Source organism: Pseudozyma hubeiensis (genome assembly GCF_000403515.1).
Source record: "Pseudozyma hubeiensis SY62 DNA, scaffold: PHS20, whole genome shotgun sequence".
Taxonomy (NCBI): Eukaryota; Fungi; Basidiomycota; class Ustilaginomycetes; order Ustilaginales; family Ustilaginaceae; genus Pseudozyma; species Pseudozyma hubeiensis.
In genome coordinates, this window is record NW_012133802.1 from 230,408 (window position 1) to 254,559 (window position 24,152).

At 56.5% G+C, this 24,152-nt stretch overlaps 13 protein-coding genes across 13 annotated transcripts in view; 8 read left to right on the forward strand and 5 right to left on the reverse strand.

Moving 5' to 3' along the window:
* The window catches only part of PHSY_001829 (hypothetical protein), a gene marked incomplete at both ends in the record, with an annotated part of 2,883 nt that extends 2,791 nt beyond the window's left edge, over nucleotides 1-92 (forward strand). The window contains one exon of the mRNA XM_012332455.1: nucleotides 27-92. Within this exon, the coding sequence (XP_012187845.1) occupies nucleotides 27-92 (66 nt within the window). The remainder of the gene's footprint in view (nucleotides 1-26) is intronic.
* An 88-nt stretch (nucleotides 93-180) lies between these two features.
* On the reverse strand, nucleotides 181-1,965 carry PHSY_001830 (glutamate decarboxylase; the record flags this gene model as incomplete). The annotated part of the gene is made up of 1 exon (XM_012332456.1): nucleotides 181-1,965. One exon carries the CDS (start codon nucleotides 1,963-1,965, stop codon nucleotides 181-183), a length of 1,785 nt encoding a protein of 594 aa, XP_012187846.1.
* Nucleotides 1,966-3,428: 1,463 nt separating this feature from the next.
* Nucleotides 3,429-3,629, forward strand: PHSY_001831 (hypothetical protein; the record flags this gene model as incomplete). The annotated part of the gene is made up of 1 exon (XM_012332457.1): nucleotides 3,429-3,629. One exon carries the CDS (start codon nucleotides 3,429-3,431, stop codon nucleotides 3,627-3,629), a length of 201 nt encoding a protein of 66 aa, XP_012187847.1.
* Nucleotides 3,630-5,040: 1,411 nt separating this feature from the next.
* Nucleotides 5,041-6,249, forward strand: PHSY_001832 (hypothetical protein; the record flags this gene model as incomplete). Its single annotated transcript, XM_012332458.1, has 1 exon — nucleotides 5,041-6,249. The coding sequence occupies one exon, from the start codon at nucleotides 5,041-5,043 to the stop codon at nucleotides 6,247-6,249; it is 1,209 nt and encodes a 402-aa protein (XP_012187848.1).
* A 158-nt stretch (nucleotides 6,250-6,407) lies between these two features.
* Nucleotides 6,408-8,459, reverse strand: PHSY_001833 (methylenetetrahydrofolate reductase; the record flags this gene model as incomplete). Its single annotated transcript, XM_012332459.1, has 1 exon — nucleotides 6,408-8,459. The coding sequence occupies one exon, from the start codon at nucleotides 8,457-8,459 to the stop codon at nucleotides 6,408-6,410; it is 2,052 nt and encodes a 683-aa protein (XP_012187849.1).
* A 796-nt stretch (nucleotides 8,460-9,255) lies between these two features.
* Nucleotides 9,256-9,585, forward strand: PHSY_001834 (hypothetical protein; the record flags this gene model as incomplete). The annotated part of the gene is made up of 1 exon (XM_012332460.1): nucleotides 9,256-9,585. One exon carries the CDS (start codon nucleotides 9,256-9,258, stop codon nucleotides 9,583-9,585), a length of 330 nt encoding a protein of 109 aa, XP_012187850.1.
* A 524-nt stretch (nucleotides 9,586-10,109) lies between these two features.
* Nucleotides 10,110-13,286, forward strand: PHSY_001835 (hypothetical protein; the record flags this gene model as incomplete). Its single annotated transcript, XM_012332461.1, has 1 exon — nucleotides 10,110-13,286. One exon carries the CDS (start codon nucleotides 10,110-10,112, stop codon nucleotides 13,284-13,286), a length of 3,177 nt encoding a protein of 1,058 aa, XP_012187851.1.
* Nucleotides 13,287-13,491: 205 nt separating this feature from the next.
* On the reverse strand, nucleotides 13,492-15,189 carry PHSY_001836 (hypothetical protein; the record flags this gene model as incomplete). The annotated part of the gene is made up of 1 exon (XM_012332462.1): nucleotides 13,492-15,189. The coding sequence occupies one exon, from the start codon at nucleotides 15,187-15,189 to the stop codon at nucleotides 13,492-13,494; it is 1,698 nt and encodes a 565-aa protein (XP_012187852.1).
* Nucleotides 15,190-15,336: 147 nt separating this feature from the next.
* Nucleotides 15,337-16,344, forward strand: PHSY_001837 (monocarboxylic acid transporter; the record flags this gene model as incomplete). Its single annotated transcript, XM_012332463.1, has 2 exons — nucleotides 15,337-15,667; nucleotides 16,223-16,344. 2 exons carry the CDS (start codon nucleotides 15,337-15,339, stop codon nucleotides 16,342-16,344), a joined length of 453 nt encoding a protein of 150 aa, XP_012187853.1.
* A 226-nt stretch (nucleotides 16,345-16,570) lies between these two features.
* Nucleotides 16,571-18,331, forward strand: PHSY_001838 (hypothetical protein; the record flags this gene model as incomplete). The annotated part of the gene is made up of 1 exon (XM_012332464.1): nucleotides 16,571-18,331. The coding sequence occupies one exon, from the start codon at nucleotides 16,571-16,573 to the stop codon at nucleotides 18,329-18,331; it is 1,761 nt and encodes a 586-aa protein (XP_012187854.1).
* Nucleotides 18,332-18,643: 312 nt separating this feature from the next.
* PHSY_001839 (hypothetical protein) lies at nucleotides 18,644-20,383 on the forward strand (the record flags this gene model as incomplete). Its single annotated transcript, XM_012332465.1, has 1 exon — nucleotides 18,644-20,383. One exon carries the CDS (start codon nucleotides 18,644-18,646, stop codon nucleotides 20,381-20,383), a length of 1,740 nt encoding a protein of 579 aa, XP_012187855.1.
* A 185-nt stretch (nucleotides 20,384-20,568) lies between these two features.
* PHSY_001840 (inorganic diphosphatase) lies at nucleotides 20,569-21,561 on the reverse strand (the record flags this gene model as incomplete). The annotated part of the gene is made up of 1 exon (XM_012332466.1): nucleotides 20,569-21,561. One exon carries the CDS (start codon nucleotides 21,559-21,561, stop codon nucleotides 20,569-20,571), a length of 993 nt encoding a protein of 330 aa, XP_012187856.1.
* Nucleotides 21,562-22,137: 576 nt separating this feature from the next.
* PHSY_001841 (carboxylesterase) lies at nucleotides 22,138-23,943 on the reverse strand (the record flags this gene model as incomplete). Its single annotated transcript, XM_012332467.1, has 1 exon — nucleotides 22,138-23,943. The coding sequence occupies one exon, from the start codon at nucleotides 23,941-23,943 to the stop codon at nucleotides 22,138-22,140; it is 1,806 nt and encodes a 601-aa protein (XP_012187857.1).
* Nucleotides 23,944-24,152: the final 209 nt, after the last annotated feature.

Sequence of the window (24,152 nt, forward strand, 5' to 3'; positions counted from 1 at the left end):
ATATACACTCTTTTTTTTGAATTGAGTTCGTACGGGCTCCAAGACAAGCTTTCCTATGGAGTTGCACGCACGCTTCAGCCGACCTGGCATGACGAGAGATTCTTGTATTCCAAGGTCACAAGCGAGCTCGAAACAACAAGTGACAGAACACGTTTTCGTTCCGCAGACGACGACATGCGATCAACACTGCTTGGCATATCCGACAGCCTCGACACCGCTGCCCTTTGGCAATCCGCCCCTGTGCTTATCATGAGCCGCATTGTGATGACCGGTACTGTTCTTTCCATCCTTACCACCGGTCGTCTCCTCGTGGTGCTTGCTCGTCACCTCTGCGAGATGCCTGTACCCACCGTCCTTACCTTCCTTCTCCAGACTCTCTGTGATGGTGATGATGTCGTAGACGAGCTGTTCGATCATGCTCTCGCTCAGGTTCTCCCTGACGACGACACGCAGGATGTCGATATCCTCCAGATCGGGCGAGAGGTTGTAGTTGGGCACGATCCATCCCTTGGCACGCAGGAGCGTCTGCATCCATCGCTGCTCGAGCTGCGGGTTGCGCGAGCGGAAGGACTCGGACCATCGGAACGAGACGACGGGCAGTCCTGGGCGGTACATCTCGGCAGAGTGTTCGTTGAGCGTCTCGCGACGGTGGCTGTGGTGTTTGTCGGAGGAGCCGGCGAGCTTGGCACCGGCTTCCTTGATGAGCTCGGTGGCGCCGACGGCAGCCGAGGTGGCAGCGGTGGATGCCTCGATGGGCTTGTGGATCTCGGAGAGCACTTCGTACAGTCCCGAGTTCTCGAGAGCGCGAGAGAGCAGTCGTGCGTTCTGCAGGTCGGACTGCATCACGCGGCGGTATCCGTCGAAACCGAGGTTGATGAAGTTGAACAGCTGACCGATGACCGGGTGCGCAGGGCGGGAGAAGTTGAGACCGAAAGAGTACTCGACCGAGCCCAGGTAGTGCAGTTCGAACACGAGCTCTTTGGGCACCTGCTCGTTGTCCCTGAACAGCACCCATCCGAGACCAGGGTAGACCATGCCGAACTTGTGGCCCGAGGTGTTGATACTGGCGACGCGGGGGATCTCGAAGCCCCACTTGAGGTCGGGAGTGGCAAAGGGGGCGACCATGGCACCCGAAGCTCCGTCGACGTGGATGGGGATCGAGATGCCCGTCTTCTTCTCGTACTCGTCGAGCAACTTGCTCATGCCCTCGACGTCTTCATAGTGACCGGTGTAGGTGGAACCGAGGATGACGACGACGCAGATGGTGTTTTCGTCAACCATGTCGATAGCCTTGTTGATGTCGAGGCAGTAGCGAGATTCGTGGCTGACGGGGACGAGGCGCTCCTCAACGTCAAAGTAACGGGCGAACTTCTCGATAGCGACCTGAGCGTTGGATCCAAAGACCATGTTGGGACCGGGCTCCTTGAACGACTTGCCCTGGGCCTTCATCCTGTGCTGCCAGCGCTTCTTGGCAGCGAGACAAGCGAGCATGATGGCCTCGGAAGAGCCGGTGGTAGCGACACCCATGGCGGGCTTTCGCTTTCCGTTCTCGTCCTTCTCGGTGGGAGCCTTCCAGAGGTCGGCGAGCATCGAGACGCAGCGCGCGTGGATTGCCATCGTAGCCGGGTACTCGTCCTGATCGCACATGTTGATCATCATGGTCTCGGTCATGAGCTTGGTGGCCTGTTCGGGCATCCAGGTATGGACGAAGGAGGCCAAGTTAAGGGTGGGCTTACCATCGAGGCTGAGGTCCGAGTTGAGAAGCTGGTAGGTGGCATCGGCGTTTGTGCCCTTTTGAGGGATCTTGTATTTGGGGATGGGTTCGGTGACGTAGCGGCCTGCGTGGGCTCCAGAGTGGTAAGCATGGGCGCGCTTGCCGGCAGGGTGCTCGAGGAGGCTGAGGATGGGGTGGTCGGCAGCCTGCTCGATGAGCTCCTCGGGGTCGACGTGCTTGCTGAGAGACATATCTGTGACGGAAGTTGTGGTTGATGCGGGAGGGAATGGACCACAAGGAGGATGAGGGATCGAAGAAGGAAAGGCTTCAAGAAGTCACTATATATGGGGCTCGTCCAAGCGGCGAGGCAGCAGGTTTCAGCATTGTGGGCGATCTGGAGGGACTACGATGCTCATTCACTGCGCTTCCACGATCTGCAGAGGAAGAACGCCAGCCGACGGTTGAAGCACAAGCCAGGTCAGCAGCAAGGCTTGGTGATTCAGCCTCACACTCGGAATCCGCACGTTCCTTCAGCGTGTCAAGAACAACTGGTGGAGCAACAGCCGCAAATTGTGGACACCGCGGCAAAGCACAAAAGGGTCCCCAAGACACGCCAACTGCACAGGCCAGCTGAATTTTCTATTGTTTGCAGCAAGACTGGCTCCGGCGGCCTTGTCGTGCCGAGTAGGATTTCAAGAAACGGCGAGCTCAAACCCTTTCTTACATGCTTCGGCACGAGACGATGACCCTCTCCGCAACGTGGTCGAACAAGCTGATCGTCAGCACGATTGTCTCGGCTGGGTACCTCCCAGCGAAGAGCTGCAATCGTGTGCATTCCCACGCTTTGTTCGGCTTTTCCTCACTTGGTCACAATCACATTTCGCGTCACGCTCTAGCAAGTTCATTGTTGTGACTGAGACTGATGGCTTGATCGCAAGCCCATGTGATGTCGGCTTCGATCCGAAGTGTCGCGCAAAACCAACGAGGGAGGGCGATAGAGGCAAGCAGTCACCAACAGAAGGAAAGTCACAGGAACGCGTTTTTGGCGCTTGCCGTCCGATGACGCACTGTTCTGCAAATGCTGCAGGTGCTTGACACGGGCCGCCGGTTATTTTGACCCGCGTTTTCGAGACCTTACACGCTGTGCAAATTGTGCTCGCGCGCTTGTGCACAGCCTCGAATGGCTTTACACTAGTGGAACCGCAATGCCGTTCTGACAACCGACCGATTTGGTTGGCGAGTGAAAAGTGCGAGCTTCCAGATCGGCAGCAGCGAGTAAACGTTATCAGTCGTCGTCTTGGAAGTGGACACAATGGAGTAGTCAAGGTTGGCAGAGACTCGACCCTGCTGACTTGGGCCAACTTTGTCAGGCTATGTGTGCATTTACAGAGCCTGCAACCATCCGAACGACATATCCGAACGACGACAGGCTAATTGTGTTCGGACTAACTTACAGGCTGATATCCCTTGCCTGCCAGACCATCTTTCCTGCGTTGATTTTCGGTTACCTATTCTACCTGCCGATTTCTTGGGGCTTCTTGTCGCTCATCATTACGGCAACTTGTCTCACTCCTATCCTGGTCGCTCCTGACCAAGCTCAAGGACCTGATTTGGGCACAGTCACACACACAATCACAATGGCGAGGCGCAATATGTGAATGGGTATTCAAAAGAGTGTCATGCCCATAGAGGGAGCAGAGGGAAGAGCGAAATAATGGAAATGGGTCGAGCAAATCCAAGCAAAAGAGAGAACCTAAGAGATGAGGAGGAATACGTAGGGAAACAGATAGCACAGCGTCGTGTGGGTGTCACGGAAGCGAGGCCCATTCGATTGGGTCGAATCTGGATGCCTCGCATCGGAACGAGTGCTTGGGAAGACGAAGTTGTTGGAGAGAGGATGGTTCGAAAGTTGTAAGGGGAACGCTTGCGCAGTCCTCTCCATCGACAAGGTGTGCACAGATTCATCGTGCTCGATGAACGACACGACAGCTCAAAGCAGCAGGACAGCACCCACAACAGCAGCCGAGCTGGCCACCATCGCCTTGACCAGTGCACCCGCTCCCACCACCTCTGCACCATTCGAGCTTCCGCTTCCACTTCCACTGCTACTTCCGCTACCGCTTCCACTGCTGCCGCTGCTACCGGTATTGCTTGAGCCGCCGGCGGTCACGGTTCTGGTGCTCGTCAGTGCGCCTGCCCTGCTGGCTCCCCCCGTGTAAGCTGCACTAGCACCCGCTGCTGCCAGCGACGAGACGAAGGCCGAATCGAGCGTAGTGGCCGTTGCCAGCGCTGGCGTTCCAGCAGGAGCGGTCACTGGTGCGTTCTGTGTCGCGGTCAACACTCCATTTCCACCGGCGGTACTGCAGGAACCGAATTGAATGCACGCCGATTGCGCGTTGTTCGTCGTGTATGGAGGTGCACCTTGTTGGGCCAGGGCTGGGTTGCAGAGTGTCACAAGGGCGAGCGAGAGCGCCAGAAGGGATGCTGCTGATACTCGAGTCATTGCGTGCACCTGAGTTCGAGGGAAAGAGTGGCTTGGTTGATGAGGATGCTTTGCGTTGAGCCTACTCCGGTCTTGGTTTGATGGGATAGGGTCCGACGATATCGGGTCGAAAGACTGCGACAGGCTTTTCCGTTGATTCAAAGGCACGACGGATAGTTGGTGCAAAGACGATGATGCTTGGGTCTATGATGGTGGTCTCGGCACAAGCAGGCGATGGTCGCAACGACGGTGAACCACGAACAGCAGTTGGATGGGGAAACGCACACCGAATCCCAAATCCGGGGCAATTCCATCGCTTGCTCGAGTGCAACCGAGTTCTCTTTTCAGCCAAAATTTGGATTTACGCCCTAAAAGTCATGTTTCAGCGCTGATCTGATGCCGGGGTAATCGACCGTGCATGATTTTACGACGCCCACAGCGCCAACCTGTTCCACAAGGGGAAATTCTCAGCCACTTTCACGCAGCTCCTGTACCTGATCGGGACCCTTTCTCCCGATTCTACTCAGCTGGGCGTCCCCACCACGAAGCCTAAGCGGCAACTGTTCCCCTCCGCTGCTCAACGGACGTATGGCGATGAAATAAGCTTTTGTCTTCGTCATCTCTGCGCAGATCCGCCGAACCTTGCGCAGTCCAACTTCTACTGGGATGTATTGTGTGGTTCCACTCTTTTGTGCGCTCAGCAAAGACTGTGTAGGGGATGCGACACCCTTGGCCGTCGAAAAAGAGATTCTCGAGACCATCCCTTGACCTCGCACCATCACACGCACTGCTATCAATGCTATGATCACTACAGTCGTTCTTGCGTCTGACGATCCGCATAAAAATGGCAGCAGCTGCACTAGCAGGTCTGGTGCTGGGTATACTTCTCGGAACAGCCGCTTTGCTCTCGGCCGTCCTCGCCTGCGCCAAACGCTCCGAGTCCGAGTCGGATTCGCTCCCACTCCACTCGCTCGCCAACACGCCTCCGGCAAAAAAGGACGATCAGCCTGCTCAAGGAGACAGCAAAACCTCTCAGCAGAACAAAGATGCAAAACCCGCCGCCGCCGCCAACAACAACAACAACAATAATAACCAGAACAACAACAAGAAAGGGGAGCAAGCCGGTACGGAATGGTCGGGCGCGAAACTCTGGCAAGAGTACGTCGCCAAAGCAGGGACCGATACGACTGGTCCGCAGTACGTAGTGTTCGATGCAAAGACGGACAAGATCGAGCTCAAACCAGCGCCAAAGAACGATGCGCCCTTCTTAAAGGTTCATGCAGATGGTAAGGTGGAGTTGGTCGATGCTGGGGGAGGGGGCACAGCTCAGCAAAAGGGCAGTGGTGGAAATGGAGGCAAGCAACAGCAGCAGGGTGAGCAGAAGGGAAAAGACGAAGGCAAGAAGGACGAAAAGAAAGATGAAGGCAAGAAGAACGAAAAAAAGGACGAGGGCAAGAAGGACGAAAAGAAAGACGAAAAGAAGGATGAAAAGAAGGACGCAAAGAAGGAAGAAGCTCTCAAACAAGCTGGCAATAATGGACAGGGCAAGGAGAAGGAGAAAGCCGAAACCAAGCCTGCCGACACCAAAGACAACAAGGCCGACGACAAAAAAGCCGATTCCAAGAAGGATGGTCCTGCCGCCAAGACTGTTGCTGCAGATCACACGGCCGGTTGTGAGGCGCATACGCTGTCATTGCAGGGTGCGGCGGAAATTGTTCAAGGTCTGAAAGCACTCGGCGTCCTGTCGAAGGAGATTACAAAAGGAGGCAATTGCGCCGGATGCCACGCCAAGCATGACACTATCGCCGCTGCTGCGGAAAGCAAACATCGAAGCAGTGGTCATCATGCATCTCACTGTCACGGGTGTCACCGACACCGACACCGCCCACTCGACCACCACTACCATCACCATCGTCATGCACCACATGCTGATCTCCATAGATGTTGTCGCGACGATTGGGAGACGACTTCGGTATCCACAACAATGACGACTGATCTTGGTAAGTCGAGACCTTCGCCTCCTCTGTTCTCGCCCATCGGAATTCGATACTGATATGCAAGTGTTGCAAACCCCTCTTGATGTCGGCTGCGCAGGTGCTCACCACGATTGTCACTGTCATCGGCACCGTTGACGAACCTCAAATTGGACAACTCGTTGCACACTCCGACGATCCAACTAAGCAAATAAAAATGCAATTCCTCGCCGCATCTCTACTGCGCCAAAAATTGCCACAATGCATCGCTCTGCTTGTAATCATGATGCACCACCGTCACCAACCACCTACCATCCTTGACCTCCTCGATCAACCTCCTGCTCGCCGACTGCTTCGGGAACAGCAGTGACCACTCTGCCCAGATTTCAAACGCTTCCTCCCTCCAAGCTTCGAAACTCTGTCTTTCGATGATGGTAGACTGTACGATCTCCTTGCCCGGGAAGACCGCCCAGGTGACGGTGTTGGCCTCTTCATCGCCGAGGTTCGACTGGAAGTCGCCTCTAGCATTGCCGGCAAAGTACGTGATCTGAGCTTTGGATCCGAGAGCGTCGATGCGCGAGACGAGCTGGTCCTTGTCCGACGTAGACATGAATAGCTCGACGAACGATTTTTGAAAGATGAAGCCGCCAGGTGGACCGAACCCCACGACGGGGTCGGTCGAAGGTGCTCCGTCCACTGCGGGTTGCGATCCCACCGACCACCATCCTTTACCGGATGCATTCTTGCCTTCCCCTAGCCGGTTGAGTGAGAGAAGATGATCTCTGATCTGAAGCGTCTCGTTCATCAGCGGTGCGTCGCACCACGGGATGCAAGAGATCTTCTCCTCGAGGTAGGAAGCAAAGATGGTGGAGATATCGGAGAGCGTGACCGGATGACCCCAGATACGCAGTGCGTCTTGCGGTGGAACTTTGAGACTGACACCGTATCCGTCCATTTCACCGAAAGCGGGACTGCGAGAATCACCGTATCGTCCGTTGGGGAATTCGTCCCATGTGCTTGTCTCTGGCACTTGATACGAGCTCGACGTCCTCGCCAATGTGCGTGCGAGCGCTTCCTGTGTCGTCACTTTGAAATCTTTGGGCGTGTTGGCACCGGTGCGATCGGATAGCATTTGGTTCTTCGTTCGCTCGAGACGAATGTGAGAAGGAATGCCTTTCATCCTGGCATCGGCTTCAGGCTGAGCTCCGAGATCTGTCTTCCAGCCTAGACCCTCGAGGATGCGCTCGATGCTCTTTTCCAAGTTGAGCGAGCAGAGGTGGAAGCCCCGAACGTCGGTTTCGAGAAAGATGCGGCCAACCATGTGAATGCTGAGCGAAACACCGTACTCTTTCACGGCGGCATCGTCGCTCTTGATAGGCTCGAGTGCGTCCAGAACGAGCTGTGGTACCTGCACCTTGCAGAGATTCGTCATGCGTCGGAAACTCGAGTAATTCTGGATGGGCATGATACCCGGCAAGATGGGGATGGTGATGCCGATATCGCGACACTCCTTGTACCAAGCGAGGAACCGGTCGACATCGTAAAAGAGCTGAGTGACGATGTACTGTGCTCCGGCATCTTGCTTTGTCTTGAGATACCGGAGATCGCGTTTGACGTCTCGATCGACGTAGTCAGCGTGGCCCTCGGGATAGCCTGCAACACCGATGCAAAAGTGGTCGCCGTGGGTGTCGCGGATGTAGCGAACGAGATCGGTGGCGTGCTGGAAACGGTCGTCTGCTGCGACCCAGTACTCTTCGCCTCTTGGTGGATCGCCTCTGAGCGCGAGGATATTCTTGATGCCCAAGCGTTTTGCCGTCTCAAGCGTCTCATCTAGGCTGCTCTTTTCGACGTTTGTACATGTCAGATGCAGGCAGACATCGCAGGCATCTGCACTCTTTTCCTCCCACGCCTCGCCTCCTTTGACGTTTTCTATGTGCTGATCTGATCCTGATCGGATCTGCTTGACCTCGGTCTGAACGAGCTCGACGTCGGGATCGAGTTTGCCCTTTTGTATCCTACCGGCCAACTCGAGCGACTTGCCGCCGGTTGTTCCACCTGCTCCCCATGTCACATGGATCCAGCTCGGATCTAGGTTGGCTCGCATACGAGCGATACGGTTGTAGAGGTTGGCCAGACCCTGTGTTGTCTTAGGCGGGAAGAACTCGAAGGACCAGAAGGGCACATCTTGGGAGGAAGCTGCTTTGATCTTGGAGGTGATGTGTGCGGGGTCGGATCGAGAGACAGCGCTCGCTTCGGAGGGCGCTGACCCCGCGTCTAATGCTGCAGCCATTGCTAATATGACGTGCGAATCCTACTGTCGACGATGAGGATAAAAGATGTTGTCGGTGAAGTAACGGAGATACTGAGGCTTTGGAAGAAGCGCTTTTCGATCTGCTTTGCCGGTGTGTGTCATGCGAGCAAGCCAACTGCAACACACACATTCTTGCGTCCGACTTCCGAATCAAGTAGTCTGTGATTTTGAAATTCAGTGTTACCATTCAGGGTCTGACATCGGGCGAATAATGCATGCAGACACGGTGTCCCGCTCTCTTGCGTCGTCGGCGTCTGGGAGCGCTTTGGTTTGTCTGGTAGACGCAAGGGAACTCCCACCGAGGATTCTAGGCTCGCCCGAGGAAGGGGTCAATGCAACGACGTCTCTTACGGAGAAGTCCCACTCGAATTACGGGCCTCGACTGTGGTGCTCGCCTCTGCATTCAGTCGATCGATCGGTTCGCGTGCCGCCGGCTCGTCGCACTGTGCTCCTGTACTAGTACAGCCAAGCAGCTCGGTTTCAGCGCTCAACACCTGCGTTCTTTGCTGATAAGCTGACTTGTCCAATGGGCGGTCTTGTAGAACAACCAAACAGAGTACAGTACAGGCGGTCTGGGCAGGGCTGCATCACCGGCTGTTGCTTCCGACGAAACACGTTCGCAAGCCAAGATGGCTTGGCTCGAATGCAATAGTCGTCATCGCTCGTGTCGTGCACAACTGTGGATTGGAATTTGGTTTTCGCTCGCCTTGGCCTTCTTGCTCGGCATTTTTGGTCTACCAGGTTTGGACGCAGGGTTTCCCACCTTTCCTCGCGAATGCGGTTGCAGCAGCATTGGCCTTCTTATCCACGCTCTGTCGGCATCGTGTCGGCAGCGCCGACGTCGACCTTCACGGCCCCTCCGTCCCTTACTCATTCGGACAGCACCACAATGGATCATCGTCGTCATCAGGGATCGCAGATGGACGTGGCGTCGCATCATCCGCTTCGGCTACGCTTTGGTCCCTCGATGCTGCGTCTTGTTGCTGATCTTTGGTCCGTAGTCGTTGCCGAGAAGAAGAACACTCGGACAATTGCACCGCCCGCCAGAATTCAAGGTGGGCTTGAGGGGAAAAGAACACGACGCCATGCCATCCACTCCACATAGGTCCATTCGCAGCTGTTCTGCATGCCACCTGTGTGTCGCGAAATATGTGTGAAATAGAGCCTGCGCTGCTGCTTCGGCTGTGCTTCCCCCACGGCGCGGGACGTATTTGGCTTTCTCGAAAAGTGACGTTGCGCAACCTCTTCTGCTAAGTAAGTTCCTTGCTCCCAGAGCTTCATTCGGCTTGGCCGCACACACAGCCTCTGCCATCGCTACTGAATGAGCTTGCATGCACCACTGCCATCTCTACCACCGTTACCACTGGCTTCCTATCTGTCGACATCCTACACTCCTCCTCTTTGATACCCTTTGCAACCGGCTCTCTCCCCGTCCATCTCCGAGTGTCATCTGGCAGCCTTTCCCGCAGCGCACACTCCTTCCGTTCTTCCATTCTCGCACACGGTACTTCACTCATCTTGTCGCTTCCATCACAGCGGCATCTACTTCGACGGTAGAGCGAGTCCGCACCAGCCGGAGCTGTAGAGCTCAGCATCTTGTAAGCGGCGTTCATCAACACTCGAGCCAACATGCCTATCTGTGGCTCTTCACACGTGCGCGAGGAAGCGGAAGAGAAAGCCCACCTCTCTGCCGGCTCTCAAGTCGGACCCTTTCAAGATGCGCGTCCTCAATCCTCACAAGCCACGATCACATCCGCCTTGGCTGCCGATCCAACCTTGGCTCCCTCGATTGCCGCAAAGCAACTCTTCCCTGTCCCCTCTGCAGCCAAGCGAGGCATCCTTCGTTTCAAGATCAAGGAGCAGCTCGAAGAGGGCAGGGGCAAGCATTGGGTCTGGGATAAAGGCGCCGTCCATCATGGCAACCGCGAGCCCGACGACGACGAGCTCGAGCGTGTCCGTCTTCGATACGGCTACAAACCCACCGACCAAGGCGGTCCCTCTCGGCTCTACCTCATGGTCCTCGCCGACTGCCTTCTACCCCTCCCCCGCAACCCGATGTCCGGAGTCGTCTCTCCTCCCCTACTTGCGACCACCGGCATTGCCCCTCTGTCCATCTTTTCCACCGGGCCGGACATCATCGGCCATTACTACGACTGCATCGTCGCTGCGCGCAGAGAGGTCATCCTCCTCACAAATTACTGGCAAGGCGGCAAGAACGTCGATCGAATCGCCGAAGCGCTCCGCGAACTCAACAAGCGAGTCGAAAAGAGGCGAAAGCAGCAAGCGCTTGATGCTCGACGCAAAGGGCATTCCGGTCCCGCCGCCAATCCGTCCCAAGCACCTCAGCAGGAGAAAGCGGCTCAGCAGCAGACCGACTTGCTCGAGGAGCAAGGTGCACCAGGCTCGGTCAAGCGCACAGAGAAAGACCATGACCAGGTTAACGGCGAACTTGACGATTCAGACATCGATCTCGGCCCTCCGACCGCGGAAGAGCGCGTCGTCGTCAAACTCATGTGGGACCGTGGACCTCAGACTCTGGCCGACCTCTTCCGCCTGCGCAAACCTGTTCCTCCCGGCATGTGGAAGGACAACGGCCTTCCCACTGAAAGCGAAATCCCGAATCTCACCATGGAGATTCTCAACTACCACCGACCCTTGATGGGCACCTTCCACGCCAAGCTCCTCATCGTCGACCGACAAGTAGCTCTCATCAATTCGAACAACATCCAGGATCGTCCCAACGTCGAAGCATGTGTCCGACTCGAGGGCGACATTGTCAACTCGATCTACGATCACGCGCTCATCAGCTGGGGCAATCCACTACAGCCTCCGCTCCCATGTCTTACCGCGCCAGCGCCTGTGGCACCCTCTGCCGCCGCCTTCATGTCGGGCAAAGAGAGCACACTGCCCTCGCTCACCGTAGAGAAGCTCAAGCAGCTCGCACTCAACGTCCGCCAGCGACTCCACGACGAGGACACAGCAACCGAAGTAGAGAAGGAGAGGAGTATGCAGAGTCCCATGTCCTTCCACTTTGGCGACGTCGTCGACCAGGTTATGCGCCGCGACAGTTTCGGTGGTACCAAAGGCGCCGCACCCGCCATTCGTGTATCACCGAGCGAACATCCCGTGGATGGCGAGAAAGCCGCTCGCAATGCCGGCGCTCTGTGGGCGCATAAGGTGCTCGGTGAGCGTTTCAGCCATTTCCAGAGCAGCAACCTCAATAAGCCTGAAAGAACGGAATCCGAGCCGCCGTCCCACGACAAAGCTGAGCAGCCACAGACTCCACACCACAAGAAACACTTTGCTGACATGGTCGAAGCGCTGATGAAGAAGGAAGGCCACAAGCCACCCGCCTGGGCTGAGGGTGCTCTCGAGGTGTTCGGTCTAGGTCAGAGCAGCTCAAAGAACGTCGCAGAGGCTGTCAGACGCAACCCTCGACCCAAGACGACACTGGCATCGGGTGCCAATGTGCCCATGGCGGTTGCGGAAGACGATCACGGCGAGCAGCTCTACAGAAGAGGGTCCATAGAGGCTGAGGAAGAGAGTCTCGACGACGCTCCCAGCCACACGGTCATCGACGACGGCTCCGCCAGCCCCAAGGCACTTCTCAACAGCGTCAGTGGCGACGAAGCAGCCCTCGACGGAAACAAGGATGCATCTTCGGCGGGCGATGATGCGGCAGGCAAAGCACTCGAGCCAACATCAGACAGCAACGACGGGGTCGCCGCTGCTCCTGCGCTCAACACTCATGTCTCTCAACCAAAATCAGAGGCAACAGCGGAGACAACGCCTCCCAAAGATGAGGAGACGGTGCCTGGGTCTGCCGGCTATCGACGCGTGCATCGCCGCACGCTGTCGCAGATCTCGAAATCATCGGCTGCGGAGCGATTGAGTGCCATTACGAAATCGCTCGATTTCGCCAACAACTCCAAGGTCCAAGGCGAGATCAAAGCCGAGCAGCTGTCGGATGAGAAGCTATCCGCCCTCAACGCTGTGCTTGACTTCCAGCCCTACGTCTTTCACAAACCACACGAGCCGGTGCCCATGGCTCTGGTCAACCGACGACCCCACGGCACACCTGGACACTCTGACATTCGCAACCCACAGGACGCTGCCTGGCTCGCTGGCTTCCGCTACGCCAAGAAGCACGTCTTCATCCAGTCTCCCACCCTCAATGCTTCCCCGATCAAAGCCGCCGTCCTCGCCGCGGTTCGCAGGCACGTCACCGTCGAGTTGTGGCTTGATCTGGGCTTCAACGACAAGTCGGAATCCATGCCTTTCCAGGGTGGCACCAACGAGCAAGTCGTCACGGCCTTCTATCGACAGCTCCGTCGCGAGGGCAAGGGTGACGAAAAGTATCTCGAGGTATACTGGTACACGGGCAAGGACATGACGCGCCCGCTCAACGCTGTCAGGAAGCAGCGCAACTGCCACGTCAAGTTTGCCGCCTTTGATGGGCAGGTGGCGGTGCTGGGAAGTGGCAATCAGGACACGCAGAGTTGGTTCCACTCGCAGGAGATCAACGTCATGGTGGACTCGAAGCAGATCGTCGACGAGTGGATGGCAGCGCTGACGAGAAACCAGAGCACCAAGCTGTACGGCAAAGTGGACCAGAGGGATGGCATTTGGAGGGGCAGAGACGGTCAGGAGCTTGTGGACACGGGCAAGGATCAGACCAAGGAGAAATCATCGCCGGGCACACCCCCAAGCCACACTTCCTCGGATCCAGCGGCACAACCAGCCTCGAACGGCTCCGCTGCCATCAGCTCAGCGTCGCCACCGTCGGCGGACATGGCAAAAGCGTAGCGTCCGGTCAAAGCTGGACCTTCGTACTCCGTGTGTCATCTTGCTCCCGCTTTCCGACTCTTCCGTATCGCATGTAAATCGCTCGTTCAATCGCATGCACACATTCGTTTTGACTTATCACACAGACTCAGACGCCCACCATCAATACCATTGTGAGGAAATGAGTTGATTGCGGTTGTGCTTGACGGCAGTTTCGGACCGACGTCTACATTTGAGGCATGTCCGGACCTGCGTCTTCGCCCATGCCCGCATCGGGAGCCTGGACACCTGGACCGGCTCCACCTCCCGGCTGTCGCCCTCTCTTGGCGGATACGACATCGTCGACTCTGAGCAGCAGGGAAGCGGATTCGATGGCGGTTTTGAGCGTTTGGATCTTGACGGCGGCAGACTCGTACAGACCGTACTCCTTCATCTCCACCACCTTGCCGGTCTCACCGTCGACGCCGTACGAGTGTTCACCGTTGGCGTGCTTGGCACGAAGCGTGGTGAGGGTCTTGATGGCGTTTCCACCGCAGTTCTGGATGAGCGTGCGCGGGATGACCTCCATGGCATCCGAGACTGCACGGATGGGTCCTACCTCCACGCCCTCGAGCTCCTTGGCGTACTCGGACAGGCCGTAGGCGATCGCCATCTCCGTCGCACCTCCACCTGGCGCCAACAGAGGGTTGAACACTACATTGCGTGCAACGGCCATCGCATCGGCCAGATTGCGATCAATCTCGTTCAAGATATCCTTGCTCGGCCCGCGAAGCAAAATGGTACACGCCTTGGGCTGCTTGCACTCCTCGAGGAAGGTAAAGTACTCGTCACCGAGCTTTTCAATGTGGAAGAGGCCGCAACGAGTTCCGACGTCGGCATCTCGGAGGTCGTCGACCCTGTTGACGATAGTGGCACCGGTAGCACGGGCGATTCTGTTGTTGTCCGTCTTGCGCACACGTCGAATGCAGGTGATGTTGGCTTTGAGCAGATAGTGTTGCGCCAGATCCGAGACGCCCTTTTCGGTGAAGACGAGGTCGGGCTTGAATTCGACAATCTTTTCGCACATGGTCTGGATCTGCTGCTCTTCGATCTCGAGGATCTTGTTCCAGTCCTCTTCGCGCGTGATCTCGATGTTGGTCTGCGATTCGCCCTTCTTGTACTCGAGTGGGCAGTCGAGCAGCATGATTCGTGGGTTCTCGATGCGCCTCCTCATCTTGGGGTGGGTGACGTCCTTGTTGAGCATGACACCGTCGAGAACACGGCAGTCCTCGATGGTTCCACCGGGCACCTTTTCGACACGGGCGTAGCGCTTGATGTCGACGGTCTTGCTCGGATCGCTACCTGCAGAGGAGCCGGAGGAGGAGTCGACCATGGCGACGGTGCGAACGGCTTTGAGCGCGAGCTTGCACATCTGCTCTGACCATCTCGAGACGAACTTGGTTCCGATGGAGGTCTTGATCAAGGCGAGCATCTCCTTGTCGTTGGTGACGTCGACGGGCACCGAGATTTCCTCTACAATCTCGAGAGCTCTCGCGAGCGCCTTTTTGAACGCCGAGATGATGACGACGGGATGGATGCTTCGTTCGAGCTGCGGCAGTGATTGGGCGAGGATCTCACCGGCGAGGATGATGACACTGGTGGTACCGTCACCGACTTCTTCGTCCTGGGTCCGGCTGAGCTCAATCATGGACTTGGCGGCGGGATGAGCCACTTCTACCTCGCGCAAGATGGCGTTGCCGTCGTTGGTGAGCAAGATTCCGCCCATGGGATCGAGGATCATCTTGAGCATGGCTTTGGGACCGAGACATGTTCGAATGACATCAGCGACGGTTTTCGCGGCGGTGATGTTGGAGATCTGAGCTTTGCGGCCGGTCTGTCGCTCTGGACCGGTGTTCATGACGAACACGGGTTGCTGTCCCGACATGATGGCGATGTGTCCCGGTTGGCGGTGATCTGCGCGGCTTTGTTGGCGTTGAGGAGGTGCTGCGTCAGGTGACCACGCTACGCTGCTGGAAGCTCTGTTGGGGAATACTGTACTGAGAGCCGAGAAGCAGAAGCCAGACGGAACGAGATGCTGTTCGTGATGGTTAGAGAAGGTAGCGCCGATGAGAACAAGTCGGCGAAACCGATTTCGGAGAGAGTGTCACTTTTTCGACGCACAACACCAGGCACCGAGCGTGTGCGCAATAATTCTCGACTCGACTCGCAGGAAGAGCAGAGCGCGCGCGACTCTTGGAGCCAGAAGCCCAAAATTGAGCGAGCGTTCTTCCAGCTTCTTCTCAAGGCGCAGCTAAGATTGTATGCAATGGATCGGGAGATGCTTTTCGTCGTGTCCGTCCCCGATCGATTTTGTCACCGGCCATTTCAGAGACGTTTCAATGCAGCGACCCTCCTTCTACGATGTAAGCGTGGCCGTATCATTCGTCGTGGCAACAGGGTTGGGCCTATTCTGCCCACAAAGCGAGTCGAGGGAAGTGAGATCGTTAAGAAACTCATGAGCTTCATCACAAGGCGGTTGCGCAGGGCTTGGTCTTTCGTGTCTCGGTCTCCACTCGAGCCAAAGCGGGCGGGCTATTCAGGCCACGCACACACGCAGCACACACGTACACGTACACGGAGGAGAAGCAAGGTTCCTTTCGATCATTCTGGGAACGGCAAGTTGTCTACAGATGAACTTGAACGGAGAGAAGCTCGAGTGTTCCATTGCAGCGGTGCAGCGTGTGCGCAATCGGCCAAAAAGGCAAGCAGCCTTGCGTGGGCCTCTGAGGGTGATTGGCCGAGCTGGGCCGAGATCTGTGTAGTCGACCGTAGACCGTAAATTAGGCGAGGCCCAGGGTCGGTCAGTGCACGAGCGTGCCAAAGTGTCGCTGCACGCACGCACGCACTCACGCACGCTTCTCACGCATGTATGTCTTCCAACTCCAACAGAGCTTTCTCCGCTTTTCCTCTCTTTGAAGCCTTGCCGCCGTCACTTCATGTCCAGCGCAGTCCGCTCTCGTTGCATCTCACCCATCACTTCACCCTCAGCAGACAGTTTGAACCACATCGCATCCGCTCCTTCCAACACTTTTCGCACTGAAACGCTGTCGGCATCTCCGTACCATTCGATTCGACACTTGGCATCCAGCCGCTCAATAGAAATCTCCTCACACCCGCACGCCTTTGTTTTTGGTAGCTCGTGGTCTCGACACTCGTACATCCTGTTCGCAACATTTGGAAGCCCACGTTCAGCTCGTTGCTTGTAGACTCGTCGGCGGCGTCCAGCTTTCAACGCTCACCTCATCACCCTAGACTCGACGAGAAGGATGGCCATCTTTGGTCTTAGGTCCCGCAAGTCCACTTCCTCCACCGCCTCTAGTTACAACAAGCACGCATCGGACTCAGTCCCCCCTAATCGTACCTCGGAAGCTGCCGACGCCATCGGAGACACCCCCGAATTCGGCCAAATATCCAGCCATCGCCGTACCGGCCTCAACGCTTCCGATTCCTCCTCTCTCCTCTCGCGCAACTCGTCCAGCATGAAAAAGTTCTTTGGCAGCACACGTAGAAAGGGCGCTCAGAGCGTTGACGGCGGCTCGCCCGCACAGGCCCACAAGAACTCGCCTGAATCGGATTACTTCAACAATGCCAACACCAAGCGTGCCAGCCACACCAGCCTCAACAAGACTACTACCGCAACAAGCCCAGCGCCCGTGATCACACCATCGGCCATCGCTCCGTCGCTCAGCAGTCCTGCTGGACCTGGCGGCAATTTTGCAGAAGCCGTTGGTCGTGACGTATCCGGCGGTCTCGCTCCATCTCCTGCCGTACCTGCCGGACCACGCCCATCCGAACTCTTTGCTGGTAAAGGCGTGCAATGGAATCAGATCGATCTCACCTCTCGCGACATCACCAAGCCCACCGACGCTGCCTCTACGACCGTAGATATGCAGAAATTCCTCAAGGAGAGGCGTCAGTGGATTCCTACTTTCAAGGACTCGGACACGGTCGACGAAACCTCGGTTGAGCTGCCCAAGTCGCTCGACCAGTTCGCGTTCGCCACTCCTGCTGAGGTCTCCAAATCTTCAGCCGGACTCAAGAGCCTCAAGGACCTCGAGGACACTCACAAGAGGAAAGCTGCTCTGCTGAACGAAGCGCCCCTCTCCAGCTCTGCGAGCGGCACCATCTTCGAAGAAGCAGGTCCTAGCAGTGGATCGAGGTACGCTGCTGATGCTGCTGCCACTGCCGGGTCTAAGTCGCCGACTCAGGCGCTTCCGCCAGCCCCCGCTCAACCTTCTCGGAACCAGTCTTTCCGTACTTCCTCCTTCGCCGCTGCAACCGATGCGGCGTCCACCCGCAAATCAAACAGTCTCAACCGCAAGCCACCTCCCACCCTCGGCGTCAACGGCGGCGGTGCTGCTCCGGCCACGTCCTCTCGTGACATTCCTCAGCGCAGAAGTTCGGTGCGAAAGGAGCTGTCAGAACTGGCTCTGGGTGACGCTTCCGAGACGCCGACAGAGGCGATCCCATCGGCTGCTACCGTTGATGCAACTGCCAGTGCCACCGAATCGCCTCGTCCCGCCAATGGAAGAGTAGACCAGATCAAAGAGCAGGCTGGTGCCTCAGACCCACAACCACCAGCAGCAGCAGCCGCAGCGAGACCTGGAACGGCGGCGTCGACGCGCAGCGTGGCACCCTCCATGGAGACGGCTGGGTTCGTTACACCCACTGGAACCCAATCGCAAGACGGCGACCATGCCCAAGTGATTCAGAACACACTGGCACGTCCAGAGCAGCCTGCGACTCCAACAGGTCTAGCTCAGGAATTCACGCATGACTCGTCTTCCACCGTCATCGCACCAACCAGTCCACCTCGTCCACCCAAAAACGGACAGCGACCTCCTTCGCGACAGAACAGCCAAGAGCCCATCCGCAGCGGTCTTGCCAAGTCGTCCAGCACGACCTTTGCTCGTCCTGAGGCAACACAGTCGGCCGGAAACGAACTCGTCGAGAAAGCTGCCCAAGCGGCACCAGCCTTGCAGAACATCTTGCCGGGTACTGGTGCCGCCACTCGTCCTGATGCCTGATCTCTGTACTGTCTTTGTAGCAGTGTCATTTTCTTTTTGTTCGAATACCCAATACATTTGATGTTTGTGAATGGTGTTTCGAGCGAGGAGGAGAAGGTGAACAGATGTCCACACATTGTTGAGTCCGTGAGCAGCGGGTGAAAGGGGCGACTCGCCAACGTGCTCGGAACACGGACGACCAGTCTGAGATGTGGAGAGAGATTTTTCAGCAATTGAGAAGATTCACCGACAGGACCCTGAACTTTACCTTCCTCACCCATACCTGATCCTCCCATCGCCTCAGAGTCTTGACGGGTTGCTGGTGCCGCAGTGATGGCCGACTTTTACATCCGATCGGCGAGATCGCTGGATCGAGTACTTCGGGACGAGTGTTCGGTCAAGGCGGCTGCTTCTGAACATGCGGACTCGGGACGCGTGCTGGCCATCCTCATCAACTCGCTGGCGTATCGGAGCGCTCTCATGCATGCTTTGGACGAATCGAAGGTGATGAAGCTCGAAGAGAAGGTGTTCGTCCTTGCGCCACCGTCGAAGAGCAAGGTCAAAGCGAATGGGAAGGGAAAGGATCCTCCAACAAAGTCGAGCAAGATCGAGTATCCGAGCAAGCAAGCACTGCTGTTGGTATTGTGTCACGATCTTCTCTTTCAGTCTCGCGGAATTCAGGCCAGCAAAACTTGGCCACCGAAAGTGACGCTCGAAAGGTATCGGGCTTCGCTGCACTCGTCGTTGGTCAAGCTTCAGATTCGACAGGGAAAGTCGAGGATCCAGGATCTGCGTTCGGGTGCGCTGTATCAGGAGATGACGGCACGCATGCCTAGATGGATTCGGATCAACTCGCTGCGTGCAACGCGGGAGGAGGTGTTCGACTGGTTGACCGAGAACAAGTTCCACCTTGTCACGGAGCGAGAGTTGACGGGAGTCAAGGAATTTGCTGAATCGGAACACGTTCCGGGATTGCTAGCGTTTCACCCGAAAGCAACGAGCCTGCTGTTGAAAAGCGGAATGTATCGGGAGAACTGGATCGTCATGCAAGATCTCGCTTCTTGCTTCCCTGCGTACATCTTGGATCCTCCAGCCGCGACCCACGTGATCGATGCGACCAGTGCACCGGGCAACAAGACCAGCCATCTCAGCGCCATCATGTTTTCCAAACCCAATCCGAAACCCACCAAAGGACGTATTGATGCATTCGAACGAGACGCCGTTCGGTTCAAAACCTTGCTCAAACGACTCGCTGCCGTCGGAGCGCTGCAAACGAAACCCCTTGCCGGAATCGCTGGTGGGAATGTCATCGCGCAACGAAAGGATTTCCTCACCACCCAACCACACGACTTTCCCGATGTAACGCATATGCTTCTCGATCCCAGCTGCAGCGGTTCCGGTATCGTCAACCGTCTCGATTTCCTCAAAGAAGATGACGACGTCGAAAACGATACCACCGACACGACCACGACAGATTCGGGGGAAAGCAAGCTAGCACATCGATTGCGACAACTCTCCGAATTCCAACAGCTGATGATTCGACACGCATTCAAATTCCCTGCGCTGGAAAAAGTTGTGTACAGCACATGCAGCATTCACGCCGAAGAGAACGAGGTGGTGGTGATGAAAGCGCTCGATTCGGAAGAAGCAAGGGAGAAAGGTTGGACGTTGGCAGGCAGAAAGGATGTCATTCCGAGTTGGAAGGTCAGAGGAGACAGGAAGGTGTGTGCGGGGAAGGAGGAAGTTGCGGAGAGCGTGATCAGGTGCATCCCGGGTGGGGAGGGTGATGGAGATAAGCCGAACGTTGAGAGTTGCAACGGGTTTTTCGTTGCTTGTTTTGTCAGGACTGGGGAGCGAGGAGGAAATGCAGCGGTGGTCGAGGTGGCGAAGAAGAGGGTCTTGGATGTGCAGGAAGAGGTCGGCGATGACGCTGACGATAACGACAACGATAGCGATGGAGAAGAGGATCTGAGCGGAGCGGTATCCGGCAGCGGCAACAACGCAGCTGCAAACAGAAAGAAAAAGCTGCAGAAACGACGCAAGAAGCAGCGTCTACAGGCTCAACAGGAATAGCAACAGTCGTGAGCGCAGCGTCGAACTTGATTGTTTCGCACCGCAAACCATTCAGCACAGCAGAATCATCCTTCGCAACGCACCACATTCGTCCTTCAAGAGCCAACGCAGATTGGAATTGTGAAATTGCACTATGAACGACACGCTCCAACACTGTTGCAAAGCGTGATTGACGACACAAGTGTTTAGTTGGACGAGCTGGAGATGTAGAACCACTTGTCGATGCTAGCATCGATAGGAGCAGCGGGCTGCGGGTTGGCCTTGGGCACGCTAGCCACGGCGCTGTCCTGAGCGCCGACGAGACCCTGGGAGCCCTGAACGGCGGTGTTGGTCAAGCTGATCTCGCCAGCGTCGGCCTGACCGCCGATGAGCCTCTTCCAAGCCTCGTTGCACTCGTGCACGATCTCGGTGGCGTACTTGCGGTTCTTGGCCTCGCCGGAGAAGGCGAACTGGTTCTCGGGCTTTCCGTCGGGGATCTTGTAGATGCGGAACCACTCATTGGTGGCACGGATGAGGCCGGGGAGGTGTCGCTCGACGTCCTCGATGTCGTTGAGCTTGCTGGCGAGCGGGTCGTTGACGTCAATGACGATGACCTTCCAGTCGGTCTCGCCCTCGTCGAGGAGAGCCATGACACCGAGCACCTTGACCTGCTTGATCTGACCGGTGTAGCCGACCTGCTCGCCGATCTCACAGACGTCGAGCGGGTCGTTGTCACCCTTGGCCTTGGTGTCGGGGTGGGTGTGGTGAGGGTCCTCCCAGGTCTGGGGGAAGGCACCGTAGTTCCAGATGTAGCCCTTGTGAGGGAAGCAGTTGCGAACGAAGCGCAACTTGCCCTTCTTGGTGTCCTGCTTGAAAGGGTTGAAGCTCTCCTCCTTGCTGATCTCGATCTTGGCGTTGCTCCATCGGGGGATCTCGACGATCATGTTGAGGATGGTCTTGCTCTCATCGGCAAAGAGGGGAACATCGTGGAAGGGAGAAGCGGGCAAGCCGGTCTTGCTGTTCTCGAGGAAGACGCGGTAGTCGAGCGTGTAGGGTGCGCCGACGGCACGGGTCTTGAAGTCCTGAGCGGAAGCCATGGTGTGAATGGAGGGAGAAGAGATACCGTTGGACAGCTGACGAGCAGTCTGGGATAGTCTACGGATGGATGAGGATGCACTTGCGCGGACGGATGGCGGCATATACCTGATGCAATGACGAATCACAAGAGGTACGATGGGATGGTGGACGCAGGAGCACAGGTGTGGCACAGTCTTGTTTTGTGTTCTTCTCGAATTGGTGGTCAATCGATCTGCAACGGCGGCTGAAGCGCTGGTGCGCCAACCAAAAGGCTGCATGCAGGCCAAGAGTGGAAGTCCGGACTGTTTCGTGACTTTTTTGTGGCCGCATTGCCCCGTGCTCTCTGCCCTCTTAGCTCGTTCTTCCACATTCTTTCAATACAGATTTTGTACTTCTACCCTTGCCTCAAGTGTAGCTAAAATTCGCGGCTGACTTCAAATGGTGAATTTCAAATGCACGCCGTGGCATCGGGAGGCCCGATCGCACTCTTCTGAACCACTTCCCATCACGCCATCGGCTTGGCGCGGGAGCTGTACGATGCCTTGTGACGCTCGACGCAATGGACGGATACCAGCTTCTATATGACAACAAAGATATGAGTGCAGCGAAAGTAATGACAGTGTTCTGGGAACGATTCGCGAAACCATATGAGGGGACGGTGCAAAGACGCGATATCACTGGAAGCATTCGAGCATGGCTCAGCCGTACAGCTGCCAATCATATTTCACCTGACTTCCCCACACCTGCCCACATCCCGCATACTGACCCGACTGCAGCGAGATGGCATCCACGGCAGAGAAGCCATCATCCGCACCAAGTCTCATTACTTGTGCGGTCTGCTGACTCGAGTCTACTGAGCTCCATCCTCCATATCCACCCGCGTTCGGGCTACCACTTCTCACGAATCCCATCCATCTGGCCTGCACCTCCCTCATCACCTTCTGCGTCGCTCCATCTGTCACCTTACTAGGATGGACGAATACCAGCCGAATGTCGTCCTCGTGGCACACCCTTCCATTTTCCGAACAGTAGTCGATGCCTTCGTTCGAAGGATACTGCAAGCCTCTGTCAAAGATGGCAACATAGGCGGCGGTTCGAGATGCGTATCGTTGCGCATTGTTCCAAGTCGGGCAGGTGAACATACCTTGGGTGAGGATGGTCTCGAGGTTACGGCGCAGACTGTCGTCCGCTTGCGAGTAGAGACGGATCTGAGCTGGCGAAGGGAACGCCGAAGTATTTGAATTCATGCCATACTGACCTGCTGCGGAGAGTGTGCTGGCGCGTCCATCGTTGAACATTTGGCCCAGCAGCTGCTCGCGTGTCAGTGAGAACGGATAGTCTCGCATCTGCGCACTTTGCGCATCCGTTCCCGTAGGCATGAGCAGACTTCCAACCGCCGATCCAGCTTCGTTCTCCACATTGGTGAAGATTATCGGCTTCCCAAAAGCCATCGCTCCACTCGGGTCGTCTTCGAAAGAAGAGCCGGTGAAGGAGCCGACGAAGGGACGCCACACCTCAGTGACTGCTACCGACGCATCGATGCTTTGCCCTGCCTGTACTGTGGCTGTGCTTGCATCGAGAAGATCGCCTGCCGACATGGATCGCAAGCAGCCGAGATCAGAACAGCTCGTTTGACCCAGCGCATAGTCGCTTACATGTTGACTTGTTGTTTGGGTTTGCGTGCCAAAGTTGGCCGGATCCGAATGGAGAATTGCTCGCTGGAAGAGTGGGGCAGCGGAAGGAGCGTTGAGCAGTGAACGAATGAGATGGGCACCGCTGCTCTGTCCAGCGACCGTGATTCTGTTCGAGTCGCCACCGAGGGCACCGATGTTGTCCTGCAGGAACCGAAGCGCTTGGATTACATCACGTCCACCTTGGTTGCCTTGAACCTTGCCGCCGGAAGGCGTCGCTACCGACTCATCCGTGAAAGCGCTGGGAGACAAAAAGCCGAACATTCCAAGACGATACTGAATCGTGACGACAATTACAGTGTTCTGACTTGCCAGCCACGATCCATCCAGGCCGGGTGCCGTCGACGAACCCGAAACGAAGCTTCCGCCATGGATCCACACCATCACCGGCATCTTCTCGTTGCCTGAAATGCTCGACGGAGCCGGTCGGTAGATGTTGAGGTACAGGCAGTCTTCGCTGACATCTGCGATGTCGTAACGTCCATCAGGTTGCTGCATGCATGCGCTAGGAAGCTTGGTAGCAGCATAGACAGAAGCATTGAACGAAGTGAGTGGTTGAGGTGACGCGAAACGCAGCTGACCGATCGGCGGTTGTGCGTACGGCAAAGTGAAACGTTGTGCCGAGTAGTCGACATTGGTACCGAGCACGGTGCCCAGAGGGAGATCGACTCGGAGCGGGTTGGATGAAGGGTACGAAGTGATGACGCAGTCATCTCCAGGACATGCTGAGACGGGCCTGCCTTTGCAGCTGTTGATACAGGTGACAAAGCTGCAGACCAGGCAGACGATAGAGTGAAGAATCGGCATCTTCATCGTGACTGAGTTTGAAGGCGATGTGATCTCAAAGAGGATGACAAGGGTGGAGAGAAGCACTGAGACATGTCTCGCGGCCCTTTTATGCTTTCGAAGAATATGAATCTGCATCGCATAAATGTAGAAACAGCAACATCAACGAACAACAAAGGGATTTCGAGGTGGAGAACAAAGGGAACACGACCACGACGTGTAGCGATCCCCACCAC